Here is an 18433-nt window from a genome sequence, read left to right as displayed (position 1 = left end):
TTCTATTCTATTCTATTCTATTCCCTGTAACTTTGTGGCTTGTATCCTTACGATTTATATTGACTGTTTCCTAGTATGATTTGATTGCTTATTGTACTCTTATGACTATCATTAAGCGTTGAAACTTATGATTCTTGACTCTTGATGAATGTATCTTTTCTTTTATGTCTACTGAGAGCATTTGCACCAAGACAAATCCCATGTGTGTCCAATCACACTTGGCCAATAAATAATTCTATTCATATTTATGACGGTTGCGGTGTCCTGGGGGTCCATGCGATGCCCCTTTTACAAACTCCTGACGAACAAACTTAATGGGGGGAACCAGATTTGCTTAACAACCAATTTGCTCAAAATTGGAAAAAATGAAAAAGCACCGATGGAGGAGGAGGTGATTAAGAAAATAATAGAATGTGCAGAAATGAGTAAGTTAACACTGGCAATTAGAGAACAAGAAGGGAGCATTTATAAGATTTGGGAATTTTTTTTATAGATGGTTGGAAAAATAAAGTGAGAAATTAAATGACACTTGTAACAATGCTATATTATGATACGTAATGTGGGATAGATTACAATATGAATGTAAACTGAGCAAAAAATGTATACAAATATTAATATGTGCACAAAACATACATACCCAGAGGACACACTGTATAAATGAAAGATCGTTTTGTTTGTTGTTTATGTTATAAAAATAAAAAATGAGTTAAAAAAACAACAAAAACAACCAAGTTATACTTTGAACAGCTGATTCACTTAGCAGCCGTGGCAAGAGGTCATAAATTTGGGGCAAAACTCACAAGTTTCTTGCTTCAATTCAATTCTGGCCGTTAAGTCGAGGACTGTATGGAGGCGGCCAAGTTAGAATAGGTGGAGAAATCCAAACAAATCAGTCCAGATCTGATCTAGCGTTTTCCCCATGAAAAAGTCCCAATTTCACTTCGTGCCTAGAGCAAAAAAATATAAAAGACTCCAGACACACCCAAGAGGCGTCTTAGGCAATTAAGACAAGTTGAGGCAGCTTCCGTGCAACACAGAACGGCTCATTATATTTGAACCCAGGTGAAGGCAGCACCTGAGGGATTTCTGCCAGGGAGGCTTGGAACGCTTCAGCGAAAGGTATCTTTTCTCCTCCTTCCCAGCATCCCTTCTGCAACTGGTTTTAACTGGTTCTGTGGGAATCACTCACTCCCGCACCTGTCTGTGGGCCCCAACGAGACCTCGATCTTGGAGCCGGGAAGAAGCGGGTTTGGAGATGTGGCCAGCGGTGCAGTTCCTGTGATGGGAGAAAAAGGGTAGGATTGAAAGAGCAAAACTTCTCAACGGGGCCTTTTTTTAAAAAAAATAAAGTAATACTGTCTCAATTCAACAGGGGAAGAGGGTGGCCACGGGGAAAACTTTGCCGAGGAATTCTGCGAAATCTCTTAAGTTTGCAAATTTTCTTTTTCCCCGGGGGTGTGTGTGTGTGTGCGTGTGTGTCCAAGCTTTGCCATTCTGCCTCCTCCCTTCCCTTTTTGCTGTGTGCCCACCAAAAGTGTGCACTATTTCTTTTAACGCTCTGACCCCCCCACACACACACTCACCATGAATTCTGTGCGATCCAGAAACTGGCTTCATTGCCCTGATAAAATAAACCACCTGTTTTTCCTTGTAAAAAAAAAAAAGAATGCCCGTTTTGCTGATTGCAAATCGCCGTTTTTGCAAAACTACAACAACAATAATAATTTCTAAAAAGGATATTTTTGCCGTTTTTGCAAAACAATAATAATTTTTAAAAAGGATCCTTTTTTCGCCGTTTTTGCAAAACTACAACAATAATAATAATTTTTTTAAAGGATCGTATTTTCACCATTTTTGCAAAACTACAACAATAATAATTTTTAAAAAGGATCATATTTTCACCGTTTTTGCAAAACTACAACAATAATAATAATAATTTTTTTTAAAGGATCATATTTTTGCCGTTTTTGCAAAACAACAATAATTTTTTTAAAGGATCATATTTGCGCCATTTTTGCAAAACTACAACAACAATAATAATAATTTTTTAAAAGGATCGTATTTTCGCCGTTTTTGCAAAACTACAACAATAATAATAATTTTTAAAAAGGATATTTTCGCCGTTTTTGCAAAACAACAATAATAATTTTTAGAAAGGATCATATTTTTGCCATTTTTGCAAAACTACAACAATAATAATAATTTTTAAAAAGGATCATATTTTTGCAGTTTTTGCAAAACAACAACAATAATAATAATAATAATAATAACAATTTTTAAAAAGGATCCTACTTTCTCCTACCGGAGTCATCCTGTCCTTCAGGGGGTGCTGCTTAGAGGCGAGCGGGGCCCCTTTCCAGACCAACTCCAATCCCGAATCTCTCTCCTTGCCTTGCCCGTACATGTGTTTCTGTTTTGTACTGGCGGCGCCTATTTATATTTTAAGTCTATCGGGTGGGTGGGCTCTGCCAAAGCCGTTTTTTTTTCCCCCCTCTATCATCCCCCCCCCACTCCACCCCTTCACAGGAAGTAGTGCAAAACATTAAAAAAAAAAAAAGATTTCAAAGCTTGGCTGGCCACCCCCTTCCTCCCCCCAAAAAAAACCAAGGCAACATATTTGGGGCTGACTTTTTGCATTTGCAACCCAGCTTTGCAATTTGATCCACGCTGCAGTTGGCAGGAAGGTGAAAGTTGGCGACGTGTTTTCTCTTTCTTTCTTTCCTTTATTTTATTTTCTTTTTTTGCAAGATTGACGGAAGGAGGAGGAGGAGGGGGCAGAGAAAGACTACGGAGGGGGGGGGGATGAATTTTTTTTTCTTTTTTTAAAAAAAAGGGGAAGGAAGGCGGATCCACGTGGTTTAATCGCAGACAGACAGAGGTCCCATTGTTCAAAATCAATAAAAAAAAAGGAGGCAGACACAGCAAACGGGGCGGGGGGGTTAAAAAAAGGGACGCTGCAAAAGGGGGGGGTTTCCTCCTAAATGCTCAACTTGCACCGAGGATCGTATAATTTCGCAAAGAAGCCCCCTCCTTTTCCCCCTTCCAGAAAGGGGAGGCCAAACACAGCAGCCGGACCCCTCCAAGAAGACGTCTTGCAAAGTTTGTTTCCATATTTTTCCCCCTTCCTTCTTCGGGTTTCTTTATAGAGATTTTTTGCAAAAGCGGGAAAAAAAAGAAGAAGAAGAAGGCAGGTGCAATTTCCCCCTTTTTTTTTATTTTTAAGGCCAGGAAGGCGTCTTCGTGGGGGAGGGAAACAGACGGAGGAGGAAGAGGAGGAGGAGGAGGAGATTATATTGGAGAGTCTCGGGGCAAAGGCCCAGCCTCCCCGCCCCCCCCTCCAAAAAAAAGAAATAAAGTCAAGAAGAGGAGAGGTGGGTTTGAAAAGAGGGGGGGGGAAGAAAGAATGAAAAAGAGGAAGGAAGGAGGGGGGGAGGAATAAGAAGGGCAGGGGCGTCTGGTTTGGAAGGAGGGCAGGGGGGTTTCGAAGAGGAAGGTTTTGCATTGGCGGAAAAGTCCCCACCGGGAGGGGGTGGTGGAAAAAACAGAGGTTTTGTGCAAAATTACCTGCTTTTTGCAAAAAAAAAAAGGCCTCGTTTTGGGAGGGGGCTTCAAAGGCGAGCTGGGGGAAGAATCTCTCCGGTGGGGGACTTTTGCATGGGGCTTCCTTTGCAAAAATGCGGGGAGGGGGATTTTTTTATTTTATTTGCTGGGACTTTGTACGGGGTTTTGTGCGTGGGGGGCGACAAAGTGGGTTGCGTGCAGCCCAAGACGCGTGTCCGGACCGGGTTGTGGGGGGAGGAAAGGATGGCGACGCGATTCGGCTCCCTCGCCTTTGTTCGGCGGCTGGCTTGGTGGGGAGGGGGTCGGTGTGGGGAAAGGAGGAGGAGGAAGAAGAGGGTCCCGGTGCCCAAATCCGCCTTTTTTTTCCCCCTTTTCTTTTTTTAAAAAACTTTAAAAAACAAAACAAAACTCTTCTTTCCTTCCTTCCCCGTGAGAAAGTTTGCAATTCTGATTTTTTTAAGTTTTGCCAAAAAAGAAAAAAAGTAACCATTGCTAAAATTAATTCCCTGTCTGTGCATGGAAGGATGAAGGCGATCGGGTACCTTTTCTTTTCTTTTCTTTTTTTTTTTTTTTTTTTTTTTGGAGGGGGAAGAAAACTTGGGGAGGGGGGAAGTAGCAGCAGAGAAGGATTTGGAGGGGAGGGGGCTTCAGGACAGACGCCAGGAGGAGACAGACCCTGATGTGAAAATGGGGGAGGGGGTTTCTTTGGAGAGAGGAGGGGGTTAGGGTCTGGAAGGTGTGGGGGGTCTTTCCGCTCCCAATATCTTCAGCCTGCACCCCGTTTGCAGCCCTGAGAAGTTTTGGCATCAAGGAACGAACTTTTAAAGTGGGGAGCTCCTTTTAGGGTCCTGTTTTTTTCACACACACACACCCCAAATAGCAGGAGAGAAATCTCCCTGGTTTTTGGCCTTGAGTTAGAAAGAGGGGAGATAAGCAGCTTCACCTGGTGGCCTCCTTTCCTGTGGCCCTGCACCCCCCAGCCTTAACCTGGCTTGAAGGGAAAAATAGATCCGGGGAGGGGGACATCTCGGTTTGTATCATTAAGATTTCTTGCCCCTAAAGATGTTTTTTTCTGAGGGGTAGACAGGAAGGAATATTTTTTGCAGTAAAAATGCAACTTTTCCTAATTAAATTGGTCATTTTGGTCCATGTTCCTGCCCCTTTACCCTTTTTTTGGGGGGGGGGGTATTTCTCTCCAGGCCCCCCAAATTGGGTTTCCAACCCGATGAGCTTTTTATGGGGGGGGTCCCTTTAAAAACTAACCCTAATTGATTGATTTCTCTTTACTTTCTCCCAACAGCCCTCCTCCGACCCCCTCATTTTTTAGGGGGGGGGGTCTGCCCTTCCTAGGGACATTTTAGGGGAGTCAAGCCCACCCAGATTTGGGTAACCGAGTTCATATCTTGGTTCAGCAGAGAGCCCAGGATTTTAAACTAGAGCTGCTTCTACTTGGGTTGGAAGTTTCTCCAGCCGAACCAGCCAAGTTTTCTAATCCTGGCTAGTTCCAGTTTGGTTTGGAACGGAGGGGGGGGAAAATGGGGTGGGGGACCCCAATTGGGCTTGTGAGGCATGTTCAGCCCCCCCCCCCAACTAACCTTGGTTTCCACTCATTCTCTGGGGCTGCATCTTGGCTTGTCGAGGGGCTGAAGGTGCCCATCTGCAGGGCTTTATCTGAGGAGGGGCTGAAGACAAGCCTGTTCAGAGGTTTAAGGTGGGATTTGGGGAAGGGTCTTCAGAGACTTTTGGAGAACAGGAAGAGCATGGGAACTTTTTTTAAAAAAAAATTCTTTTTGTTTCGTATTTCTTTTTCTTTCCTCTTCTCATCTTCATTTTTAATCATTTTTAAATAATTACTTTTTATCAGGACGCGAGGGAGCTTAGTTCTGCAAACTTCCTCCTTTTTTAAGGGGAAAACGAGAAAATTTATGAGGGATAAATAATCAAATATTTTTCTTCCCTTTGGTCTTTTTACAGCTCGGGTCAACTTCTGCCTTTATATTCTATTTTATTGTCATTTATTTTGGGATGATCTCCTGCCAGGAAGGGGAAAAATCCCCTGCTTTGTCAGATATAAATTGATTTTTTTTTTTAGCAGCTGGGAAAAGGAGGAACATACCTGAGATGGGGCACTTTCGCTTTCTACTTCAATTTTCAGCTACTTTTTTTGTGTAAAAGTACTTCCATGTTAGGATGAATGCAGCTCTATTTCAAACTTAAGCCACTTCAAGATGTGCGGACTTCAACTCCCAGAGTTCCTCAGCCAACATGGCTGACGAGGGTATCTTGGGAGTTGAAGTCCATACCTGTTAAAAATGGCCAAGCTTGAAAAAGACAGGTTAATTAAGTTAATACTCCTCCTCCTCTTCTGATCTGCTCCTTGGGAGCAAATTCCGCTGGATTTAATGGGTTTTTGTTATTTTAGGCGCACGCAGCCAGGTATTTTCCACGAAATGCAAGATTGTGCCCTTAAGCAAACTCCTTTGTGTAGAATAATAAAATAACCTCTTTCACAAGCACACCCTTATAAAAAGGTGCGCAAATGCTAAACTCGCAGCCTTGCAGCAGATATGAGGTTGTGGGAAAACACAATTATCGTCATTTATTTTGGAAACAGGGTGAATTTCCTTGCTGTTTCTCTGCATTTCTCTGGGGTTTTTTTGCACCCTTTTGCAAGGCGGCTGTTTTTTCTGCGTTCTTTCCTTAGTAATCTTACTTTTTTCTTTTCTTTTTTTTTTGCAGAAGATAGGAAGCTACGAAGATGCCCCGGCGGAAGGCAGATGCAGCCAGTTCAGGGAACGGCACAGGGACAGCGCGCAAACGGGCGAGCACCGGCCGAGGGGGCCCGCTGACCGCCAAGAAGAAGAACCGAAGCGGTGGGGGCAGCAGCAGCAGTAGCAGCAACAATGGAGGCGGGGGCAGCAGCGGAGAGGAACAAGACGGGCTGGTGTTGCCGCTGCTGTCCGCCCCCGGAGGAAGCAAGAAGGCGCCCCGGGCCGGAGGGCGAGAGCAACAGAACCCGCCCGGCTTGCAGTCACCCCAGGCCGCCGTGGTGGTCAACGAGCCCGAACACACCAAGGAGCGCATTGTAAGGGGAAGATCTGCCTTGACCTATCTGGGAAATGGGTCTAGGGTTGTACACGGGGGTGGGATTCCAAATTGCACACTCCTGGTTCTGCGCCCTCAAAGATCGTCCTCGCGCAGGGCTGTTTTTGAGCTCAGCTGAGGCGCAGCAATCTGCTCGGCTGTGCGAATCAGCTCAGCTAAAAAAAATAAAGGGGAATAAAGGAAGGGAAAGAGCAATGGTGGGCAGATAGGGCCAAACAGATGTGGTGTTTGCCAGTTCGCTGAACTGGTCGAAATTTCCACTACCGGTACGCCAGAACCGGTCTGAACTGGCTGAATAGCACTCCTGGTTGTGAGTTTGCAAATGAATGAATGAGTTGTGAGTTTGCAAATGAATTAATGTCATTAAAAAGACCAAACTCATGAAAGCAACCTCTTCCTCCCCGTTGTTTGTCCCCACCCACAGAAAATAAAATAAAAGTTCTCCAGAACAGACTACAGACTGAAATGCAGGATTAAATAGCATGTTGTTGGCCAGTTTTAGCTTTTTCTTTCTTTTTTGCAAGCTTTAGCTTTTTTATTTTAAAAAATAAATTATTTATTGAATGCTGCATCCTTTCATTTTCATCCAGACTACAAATATGGGAACTTCTTTCTCTCTTTGGGATCTGATCCCCTCTGGTTTTTGTCATGGTTGAAAAGTTGTGCGAACGCAGAAATTTTGCGGTTTTACCCCCACCCTCCTCCGATTTCTGCCTTTCGCTGGCAAGTTTTCCACAAATTAAAAACTCATAAAACAGCTATGCGTGTTTCCTCTTTTATTTCTACTTGGATTTTGTGCTTGAGGTGGAAAATAATGAAACTCTGATTTTGGGTTTTACCGATTAGATTTGTTGCTACAGAAATGGTTTGTTTCTATTATTACGAAAAAGTAAAAAGTTGAAGGTAGATCTTAATACCTTATTCAACTGCACCAAAGGAGTCGGAAGAGACTATCCACGTCTCTTTTTCCACCCCTAATTCCCTAATGATTGCTTTTGTATTCTTTTTGTATGTCACATTATAAAATAATAAAACTAGGGGGAAAAAAAACCTGTTTAAAAAAAAAAAGCTATCCGTGTTTCTTAAATAAATGCAGGGTTCTCTTTACTTTTGTCGGAGGCTAAAAGGTGCATCTTGTCTGCTAGGGGTGCTTAAAACCCTCCCGTTTTCTGCTGTGGATTTCGACCCACGCTTTTAGCTTTCCGCTTTTAATTCCTGATTCTTGGGACTTGACACAGCTCACACCTAAAATCAAATGCTCTGTTTTTGTTCCTTTTCAGAAACTGGAAGGCTCGAAATATAAAGGACAGCTTTTGATATTTGGAGCCACCAACTGGGACTTGATTGGCCGGAAAGAAGTCCCCAAACAACAAGGTGAGGAAGCTTTTGTCGTTTCTGGATTTAATGATCTTCCTGCATGGAAACACAGTTGAGGAAGGCCACTATTCCAGCCACCTGTGGCTGCAGCCGATTGCTCTTATGTCTAAGCGAAGATCTGTGACTGGATTCAGACAAGTGGGGCTGTTATTGTTTTAGGCTGGGTGTCTTTAATGGTCTCCATTAGACTTTTATTCCAGAAGAAATATAAAACCACCCCTTTTTTGGTAAGTTATGGGAAAGCCTGATGATGTTTTCTTCCTCCCCTGGAGCACTGCCTTTTTAAATAAACACAGGGCAAGAATGCACAGGGAGCCACCCAGAAAATAGACTATTTTTTAAAAAAAAGAAATTAAAATCATTTTGGCCAGTTTAAATGGTGGAGAGTTTGGGAAACCAAAAACAGCAGTTCCTAACGTGTGTGTGTGTGTGTGTACTAATCACTAATGCATCATCACAATCTACAGATCTCTAAAACCTACAAAGTTGAAATACTGCACGTATTTCTTGGCTTCTAGGCTTCTAGGTCCTTGGCTCTTGCCTTCTAGGTCCTCACTAAGAAAGGATTTTTTGAAATGACCATCAGAGCATTTAGAGTATTTCCTATATTATTATTATTAACACGCTCTGATGCTAAGGAGTTCTACTCCCCCTCCCCACCTGAAAAGAAATCTCTTCCAAATGCAAAAGACAAGCAGAGGAGAGGAGTTTCCATTTTAATTTCACAGCAGCAACCAGCTTTAGTACGGAACAGTTGAGCTAAGCCACGCCCAGTCTCCTTGCTCACACAGCAAATACTGTTTCAGTTTCCAAACAGCCCTCAACTCACACACTGACAGGACACTAGCCAGATGAATACCGATGGATGCTGGTAGGCAGAGGCAGAATTTTTTTCTCCTTATTTTCCTCCCCAAAAACTAAGCCCGAACATAAGGATGAGAATTAGAATAATGAATTAAATTATTTATTGGCCAAGTATGATTGGACACACAACACATTTGTCTCCAGGACATAAGCTCACTCTGTGTGTGTGTGTGTATAAGATAGATAGATAGATAGATAGATAGATAGATAGATAGATAGATAGATAGATAGATAGATAGATAGATAGATAGATAGATAGATAGATAGATAGATAGATAGAGTGTGTAGGTCAGAGGTCATAATCATAGTTAACAATGATTAGTTACAAACAATTGACAAATTATAAGATACCAATAGGAAAAGATAGTAGAGAAGATGAGAAATGAGATATTGCTGTCAGAATTATGTGTTTAGCAGAGTGGTGGCTCCGGAGAAAGAAACTATATGTTTTAAATTGTTTTGCCATGCAATGCCCTAGGTGGAGAAGTTGAAATAGATTATGTCCAGGATGCGAGGGGGGTCTGTCGATATTTTCTCAGCCTCTTTCCGATGGCGTACAGTGTTCAGACGCTCAATGGAAGGCAGGCTTGTTGCGATAGCTTTTTTTCTGCACTTATTTATCTGTGGAAGTCGGTTGCTGTGCCAAACCAGACACTTACGTTGAGGTGCAAACCCTTCTATAGGGAGTTCGGCAGGCTCAAGGCTCCGTTTGCAAAAATCTCTTTTCAGGGTCCGCATTCAAAGGAGAGAGAGAAATGCCCCCGTAGTCACTGCCCGCATCCCACAACCGTTGTTATCTCAGGGCTGACGTCGCAGTCTCCAAGCTAGACTAAGTCCCCTTTGTTTGGCTGTCTGGGCTCAGGCTGTAATCTTCAGCAAGAGGCACCAGCAGACGGGGCAGGGTCTGGCTGGCGCAGGGCAAAGGAGGCACAATAGGCGGGCATGTAAAATGCATGAACTAAACTTCAAGGCTTCCAGCCTCTGGTTCTCTCCTGCTGAGAACCCAGGAAAAAGTTCCATTTCTCGGATTTCCTGGGCAAAAACACAGCACTCGGGACCCCGTAACGCGCATGGAGGAAGTTTTAGTCCACAGCCGGCAGATATTTTTTTCCGCTTTACGAATTTTGCACGTTCACTTTTTATTGTTGTGCTTCTAACTTTTCCAAGCTGCAAAAGAGAATCTTAATTGCCTGATTGGCCATCTTAATTGGCCATCATCTTAAAAACAGTTTGAATATAAAGAAGAACCTAAGTCTGAATTATGAACAGCCACCCAGAAAGCACTTTCAGCAACAAAGGAGACCTCCCAGTAGCCCAGTCTTTCACTCATGCAGACCCTAAAGGGGTTCATTCACCTGTTTCCTTATTTTACTTAACTTTTTAAAATTTTCCTTTGTTCTCCTACTTTTCTGTGCTTGTCAGCAGTTCTCTGGGACCATACAACCCATTCAGCTATGCAAAAAACAAATTGTGGTTAAAAATCTTCCAGCTTAATAAGTCGCATGAAAGCATTTAAAAAGGCCGAACCAAGGAATTTTTTTTAAAAAAAAAAAAGCTTCCGGTTTCGTTGTATTCATATATTGGGGACGGAAAGGTTCGCGGTGGCTCAATGGCTAAGATGCTGGGCTTGTTGATCGGAAAGTTCTGCGGTTCGAATCCCCAGCGCCGCGTAACGGAGTGAGCTCCCATTCCTTGTCCCAGCTTCCTGCCAACCTGGCAGTTCGAAAGCATGTAAAAAATGCAAGTAGGAAAATAGGGACCCTTATTTTTGGTGGGAAGGGAACAGCGCTATGTGCGCCTTCGGCGTTTAGTCCTGCCCGCCACATGACCACGGAGACGTCTTCGGACAGCGCTGGCTCTTCTTCGGCTTTGTGACGGAGAGGAGCAGCGCCCCCTAGAGCCGGGAACGACTAGCACGTATGTGAGAGGGGAACTTTTACCTTTATTGGGATGGGAGCTAATCCCGTTTATCTTCCTTTTCTGATTAGTCCAGGCTGTCTGGGTAGTCGTATGTTTTAATAATTTATATAGCGTTCTTGGTTGTATATGCGATCCGGAGTCCAAATTTGAATTAACAATAATAATCTTTGCAGCTGCTTATCGCAACCTTGGTCAGAATCTGTGGGGGCCGCACAGGTACGGATGTCTCTCAGGAATCCAAGTCCGGACAGTAATTTCGGGTCCGTGTGCCGCTCACAGCCTCTTCATCACCGTGGAAGGGAAGCTGTGGAGCTGGGGTGAGTCCATGGCTTCATTTCTGTGCGTCTTAGCTTATCAAGACCTCCTTGGAAAAATGCACGGAGCGCACACAAACGGCGTGTTTCCCTGTGTGTCTCCGCAGGACGCAACGACAAAGGACAACTGGGCCATGGAGATACCAAGCGGGTCGACGCCCCCAAGCCTATAGAAGTGCTCAGCAGTGAGACAGTCGTGTTGGCCGCTTGTGGGCGCAACCACACACTGGCCCTCATAGGTATTGGAGCCTTGGGTTGTGTGTCTGTGCCTTTCTTTTCTTTTCCTTATAAAATTCTGCCGAGATATTTTAGAACGGTATTTTTTTTAACCTGGGTCGTTTTAAGGTGTGTGGACTTCCACTCCCAGAATTCCCCAGTCAGCTATGAATTCTGGGAGTTGAAGTCCAGGCATTGTTGTGGAAATCATTTTGGCTGGAAATCAGAATTATCTTCCAGTTGCCAGCAAAAATAGCCCTATGGCAAGTAATGGCTTAACAGTTGCCACAAAAGACGTAACATCGGGCAGGATTATGTGGTTGACTTCCTTATTGGCTTTCGTGACTTAGGACCAAATTGTGGTCGTAAGCTGGAACTATCTGTATTAAGCTGCATTCGAGCTTTAGGTTGGGGCAGGTTTTGGCCGAGTGGGATAAGAAGGGCCTTTTTTTGAATTTTTTCCTTCTAGAGAACGGATCTGTTTTTGCTTTCGGGGAGAACAAGATGGGACAGCTTGGATTGGGGAACCAGACCGACGCCATTCCCAGTCCTACGCAGGTACAAGAAGCAAACTTCAAAATGCAACATTGGTCGTGCTATTCCAAATTCAGCTTTTTCGCCCTTTCCCCCCATTTCTCATTGCTTGAACCACCAGTTGAGATTGTGAAAAATACCGCCTCTTCCTCAACTGGAAGCATTATTGTTCTAGCTTCTCTTTCAAGAACTTTTAAGGTCCAATTGGCCAAAGAGATGTGTATTAAAAAGCAAAATTTACACAGGCTTGTGCTAATGGCAGACTAAAGTGTCCCTGAACTCATTTTTTTTATTTTTATTTTCTTGTTCTCTTTTAGATCATGTACAACGGCCAGCCGATTACCAAGGTAGCTTGCGGGGCAGAGTTTAGCATGATTATGGATTGCAAAGGGAATCTTTACTCGTTCGGTTGTCCTGAATATGGACAGCTAGGTAGGAATTTCTACAGCCTTGGATGTCTTTGGGGAGAGAAAGTTTGAAGGACGCCCCTTAAGATTCGAACTTTCTGCCGCACAACAGGGCACAACTCCGACGGGAAATTCATTGCCCGAGCCCAAAGGATAGAATACGACTGCGAGCTGGTTCCCCGTCGCGTAGCCATCTTTCTCGAGAAAACCAAAGATGGCCAGATCTTACCGGTCCCGAACATCGTTGTAAGGGATGTGGCGTGCGGTGCAAATCACACGGTAAGAGGTTTAGTTCTCTGCGTGGTTTGAGTTCAGCGACAAACTTTGACTGCTGAAAAACGGGGAGCCGCAGAAGATGGAAAGTTGGGTCGGTGTGCTGCTTTTTAAACTATTTCTGGCTGTTAAGAAACGTCACAGCCGGTTGGAGTAGATGAGGAAGAAAACTTTTAAAATATTTTCTCTGCTGTTTCCAAGTGTTTAAACTTTAAAACATATTTCTCTGCTGTTTTCAAAACACCTCATTTAAATGTTGCTGGTTAAATAGGACATGGCTGGAATTGCATTCTTGACTCAAAACGGACCCTTCAAAATGAAGAATAAAAGTTTGAGGCCCAACCTTTTTTTTTTTTTTTTTTAAACCAAAGTTGGAAAAATCCATCACTCTGGAATCTTTTATGAAACTTCAGAGTTGAAGAATATTTCATCTCAGCTTCCTCCTCCTCCTTCTCCTCCTCCCCCTTCTTCCTCCTCCTCCTCCTCCTCCTCCTTTTTCTTCTTCTTCTTCTTCTTTTTCTTCTCTCTCCTCCTCCTCCTCCTTCGTCTCCTCCTCCTCTACCACCACCTCCTTTTTCTTTCTTTCCTCCTCCTCCTCTACTATCACCTCTTCTCCTTCTTCTCTTTTTACTACTCCTTCTCTTCAATCTACATTTTAATTCACAACCTGTCATTCTCCAGCTCATCCTGGACTCACAGAAACGAGTCTTCTCCTGGGGATTTGGCGGTTACGGCCGATTGGGACATGCGGAACAGCGGGATGAGATGGTGCCACGGTTGGTGAAGCTTTTCGACTTCCCTGGCCGCGGGGCTGTGCAAATCTACGCAGGCTACACCTGCTCTTTTGCGGTCAGCGAAACAGGTAAGCTTGGCCTGCTGTCAGTGAGACATCACAAGGAAGTGCGTGTTTTTCTCTCTCGTGGAAATTGCTGCCTGTTTTACGGTTTTCAGTTAATGCAATTCAGATCTCTCTCCTACTAAACAGAGGAAACCAGAATGTCGGCGTGTCTTCCAATTCGCGTGGCGCTTGTCTGCTAATCGCCTCGCAGAGAGCAGGCATCCCGCTGAATAATGCACAAAACCAAAACGTTTCTTTCCCCTTGGTGCCTGCTGCAGGAGGCCTGTTTTTCTGGGGAGCAACGAACACTTCCCGAGAGTCAACGATGTACCCCAAAACCGTCCAGGATCTATGCGGTTGGAAAATCCGTAGTTTGTCTTGTGGGTAAGGAAGCTATTTTATTCTTCTCTTCTGCTTTCCTTCATTTTCCTGGAAGGAGAGAGCTTGTGTACTGCGGGAGAATTCCCCCGATCCAGCGGTTAGCTATGCTGGCTGGGGTTTTCTGGGCGCTTTTGTTTAGAACATCTGTCCACTTTCTACATCTGCAGCTCTTCTACAGTAACTTTCTGCTTCTTTTTCAGGAAAAGCAGTATCATAGTTGCAGCGGATGAGAGCACCATCAGCTGGGGACCTTCTCCTACCTTTGGGGAGCTGGTAAGACGGTGGTTTGGCTGATTTTATGTAATACATTTATTTGTCGCCCATATCACAGCAACCACTCCGATGCCAGTTGCTTGGCAGTTTTGCTGGTGATGGGCCTGACTTAGCAGCAGAGGGTTTTTCTTTTCATTTCTCTATGAAGTTGCTAGTTTCCCCCACTTAGAAAATGTGGAGAACAGATTGGAAAATGGGAAAATTCCCAGAGGCGTAGATTCTTTCTTTAGCTTTCGTTCTCTGAAAAGGCTGTTCCAAATTACAGATAGTCCTCAACTTTACAACCACAGATGAGCCCCAAATGGTGTATGTGGCTGTGAGACGTTTTATGACTTTTCTGGCCGCGTTCGTTAAGCGAATCGCTGCCAGTTGAGTGAGTACGCCGGGCCAAGATGTAGCGATAGGTGTTTATTTCTGACTCTTTGTTATTACCCTTTGATTCGTACTTATGTGGCTGGATGAGGGTCTTTTAAGCCCTTTAAATCCCTGGGTGCTTTTGGGGGTGGTGTCTTTGCTGCATCTCAGAACCAGCCTTTGGCACAAGGAGGACTTTTGACAAAGAAAACATGCTCATTTTTAAAAAGAAAAAATATCCTTTTGATCTGGATATTTACCGAGAGAGGCCTGGCGCACCGAGACTCCTCATCTTTTTTGGTGCAGTGAATCTCTATTAGTCCTTCTCTTACAGCCTCCTGCATATCTGCTTATTTAAATTTGCTGATTGGCCAACTGCAGATATTTTTCCGTAACAAAATGATTGGTGCCAACTGAGTGGGTGTCTGGTTAGCTCAGCTGTTCTCCATTCAGAATCTGGGAAAGCAGGCGCTAAGTTTAGCTGTGTGTGTGTGTGTGTGTGTATGTACATGCACACACACACAACACAGAGAGAGAGAGACAGACACAGACACGCAGACGGAGCCTGCTGGGTTCCTTGTTTTTTTTCAGGGTTACGGAGATCACAAGCCGAAGTCCTCAACTGCAGCTCAGGAGGTGAAAACGCTGGATGGGATTTACACAGAACAGGTAAACCGGCATCTTATACATAGATTAGAGTGTTTGTGAGTGGGGTGGATGGATGGATGGGAGGGAGGGAGGAGAAAGAAAGAAAGAAAGAAAGAAAGAAAGAAAGAAAGAAAGAAAGAAAGAAAGAAAGAAAGAAAGAAAGAAAGAAAGAAAGAAAGAAAGAAAGAAAGAAAGAAAGAAAGAAATGGGTGGGGAGAGGGGGGAGGGATAGGGGGATAGATGATAGACAGATATAAACAGAGAAGATAGGTGTATATATATATGTATGTATGTATGTATGATAGAGACAGATGGATAGAGTGTGTGTGTGTATAGCAGGGAGGGGAAAGAATGGAAGGAGGAGGTTTTGGTGGGAAGAGAAGGAAACACAGGGAGTGTGAGAGGAGGAAGTAGGGTTTTTTTGGGGGGAGCCAGAAGGGAGGGGTAGGAAGGGGAAAAGCTAAACCTGTGTATTGGTTTATTTAATAATTACACTTCAATCTCCTCAAATGTTGAGCATATTCAAACTACTGTATAAGGAGCAGGGATGTTGGCGGGACTCAACCGTGCGTGTATGACAAAACACTTTTATAGAACGTGCAAAACGCTCGGCCTCTGCATTCGGGGAGCTGCCTCCTAACGCCGGCAGCGCCTTCGTTTAATGCGCAAACACGACGATTGCGCGAAGCTGTCGCGCGGCTCGTTTGGTGCAGCGTAGCTCTGCCCGCGAAGGGAAGCGGGGCTTGGCGATCCAACCAGCCATCCCGTCTCTCTCTCTTTTTTTTTTTTTTACAGGTAGCCATGGGCTACGCGCACTCCTTGGCGATTGCCCGCGATGAGAGCGAAGCTGAAAAGGAGAAAATCAAGAAATTGCCAGAATACAATCCACGCACCCTCTGACCCGGGCACGTGACTCTTCCCTCAAGCGGCCGAGTGCCCCCATTGGCGGTCGGCGAAGAGACCGCGGGCCGCCCCTCCGTGCATTTTGTTAGACTTCTGAGATATCGGTTTTTATACGCCATTTGAAGTTTTAACTACCTGTCGCTACGACTTTTCCGTGCCCTGCTCCCTCCACCCCATCCTTTTCTCCCAAGGTGGCTTCTTTGTATTTTGTTTTCGTTTCCCTTATTTTTGTGGTGGTGGAGGAGGATAAATTGAAGAATTCGTCTCTTTTCGGTCACCATAGTCCGATGCCAATTTCAGCACCGTTTTTCTCCATTTGTTCATCTCCTCTTAAACCTGTTTGGGACCAGTAAGCCATCATTGAAAGTTGTTTTTTTCTACTGCAAAGAGTGGCCTATGCTTTCTGTTTTTTTCCCCGAAGAAGGCACTATATATATATTTTTTAATTTCTGTGCCTTTCTGTAATTTCCTTTGGTATAATTGGGCATCAGGCCTCTGAGTTCAAGAGTTCCCATTGATCTGAGCGATTGTGCCACTGTTTTTCCGTGTTGCCACAGGCGCTAAGCGTCATTGTGTGTTCCTTTGTGATGCACAGCGTTGCTTTCTCACAACCTGGTTCGTTGGGCATCTGGAGGACGGGGAGACTCGTAGGACATTTTCCTTGAAAGTGGCAGTTGTCCTGAGATCAGCAGGCTGACCACAGGAGGGTGCTTCAGATCTGGTTTCAGAACAAGTGAAGTGAACTTGTTGCCTTAAAACATAGCTGGAGGGAGATTTCCCTCTCTAGGCTAAATTCTGATCCTGGTACTTAAACTGGAAAAAAAAAATCCTTGTTTATCTTTTTCTCTTTATTGATTGGCGTCCACTTTCCTAGAAAGTGGAAATTTTGAGTTCCTCTTTCGAAAGAGGAATTTCTTCAGATCGTTGAATGGCGGCTGAGAGGTTGGTTCTGAGACTGACGCATCAGGCCTCCTACCCCTTAGAATATTTTGAGTCTGGGGAACGCCATTGCTGCAGACCCCTTCTTTTGAACCCCTAAGAGGCGACCACCCTTTGATCCCTGATCGTGGGAACTTAATTTGCAGCTGCCTCAGCCCACCAATCGGTGTTTATGGGATGGAAAGGCTTTGCCTTGAAAGCTACGCACTTCTCTTTCCCCTTCCACCATCATGGGCGTCCCTCGATGGGGTTCGGCCACCTTTTTAACCTGCTAACTTTTGAGTTAGAACAATGAGCCATCAACCAGGGGAAAAAATAAATGGAAACCCACCACTGATAGATGGCACTTGGGGAAAGTTGGAAGGCGGCAGCACCTGCTGACTGGATGTTAAATTTGCAATTGAGAAAAATCATGATGTCGACTCCCTTTGCACAGGGCTGTTTCAAAACGTTTTCTTCTCTTCCTGTTTTGGTACGTTCAGCCACGTTTGGTACCCCCGTTTACTGTTTTATTGATTTTACCAGATGTTCCTCTTTCTTCCTTGCCTAAGTCATTCTAACCCATTATGAGGGACAGACTGACACTTTCCCTCTTTCACCATCATTGTAACGGGGGATAATTTATTTGCCATGGGAGAAAAAGAAGAAAAAGAGTTACCGGTACTTCCATTTTCACCAAAGAAATGGCTGTCTTTGTGCTAAGTAAAAAGTTTTGCTTTTGGGATAAAGGTCTGCGTTTAAAACTGCTGGCTTCTTTTCTTCACCAAGGGGAAGAAGAGGTCAGCGGGACGAGAACAAATTTAAGTTAAATGAGATGGGAAAAAAAGGTTTTATCCTAGTCTTGGCATTCTCTTTTGTTTTTTTTTCCCCCCTTCATTTTATTTTATATTTCTCCAATGTTTAAATAAATGATGGGTTTGTTTAGACTTTGCAGTCTTAATTTCTTCCTTCCTTCTGTACTGACCTAACAGTAGAGATGCTCCTGCATTTATATCAGGACCTGTTGCATAGCCAAATATTTTTAGAACAAATCTGCCACGCAGATTGTTAAACTCCTGATCTGGCTAAAAACAGGTCATGGAATTGCCTGGAAAGGCAGCTCTAGGTTTCGGATCGTGGGGTCCAGTTCACTTCCAAGTTCTGGAGAGAGTTTGTCAGATCAATTGAATCACCCCCAAGGGATTAACTCAGCTTTTCATCTGAGTACTCACGGGGCGGCGGAAAGACTAGGTATGTAATACATCTTTTCTTCAAAATGATAAGTTGAAAATTTTGTAAGTTATTAAGGGAGAATAAACAATAAAATAGCGGTCAGGTATAAAACTGTCAAGATGTTTCTGGAAGCATTTAGAGTTTTAGGAAAGTTGAGTGTTGAGAAGCACTTAATTCCCTCCAAAAGGATGCAGAATTTTCTGTTAGAAATGGCCGAAGAACGAGGTGTGGAAATGAGGGACTTTTGAGTTCTTGAGTTTGTTTGTTTGTTTTACTTGTTCTTCTATTGGAAGAGACAAGCCATAATCAGAGTC

At 44.1% G+C, this 18433-nt stretch overlaps 1 protein-coding gene across 3 annotated transcripts; it reads left to right on the top strand.

Annotated features, from left to right (window-relative positions):
- Positions 1-1199: 1199 nt before the first annotated feature.
- RCC2 (regulator of chromosome condensation 2) lies at positions 1200-17833 on the top strand. 3 transcript variants are annotated; one of them, XM_087914806.1, is made up of 13 exons: positions 1200-1295; positions 6301-6646; positions 7947-8040; positions 11001-11144; positions 11249-11380; positions 11827-11915; positions 12209-12323; positions 12411-12577; positions 13253-13433; positions 13688-13793; positions 13991-14063; positions 15009-15086; positions 15861-17833. In XM_087914806.1, exons 2-13 carry the CDS (start codon positions 6320-6322, stop codon positions 15963-15965), a joined length of 1611 nt encoding a protein of 536 aa, XP_087770932.1. In that variant the 5' UTR covers positions 1200-1295; positions 6301-6319; the 3' UTR covers positions 15966-17833. The 3 variants fall into 3 exon arrangements, with proteins under 3 accessions (XP_087770932.1, XP_087770931.1, XP_087770930.1); XM_087914805.1 differs by lacking the exon at positions 1200-1295 and adding an exon at positions 2884-3099; XM_087914804.1 differs by lacking the exon at positions 1200-1295 and adding an exon at positions 3261-3371.
- The last annotated feature ends 600 nt before the right edge of the window (positions 17834-18433 follow it).

This window comes from Pseudonaja textilis, chromosome 18 (assembly GCF_049901715.1).
Source record: "Pseudonaja textilis isolate UNSWEBS1 chromosome 18, rPseTex1.2, whole genome shotgun sequence".
Lineage (NCBI taxonomy): Eukaryota > Metazoa > Chordata > Lepidosauria > Squamata > Elapidae > Pseudonaja > Pseudonaja textilis.
Note: the sequence above shows the minus strand (reverse complement) of the source record. Positions and strands in the feature narration are given on the sequence as shown.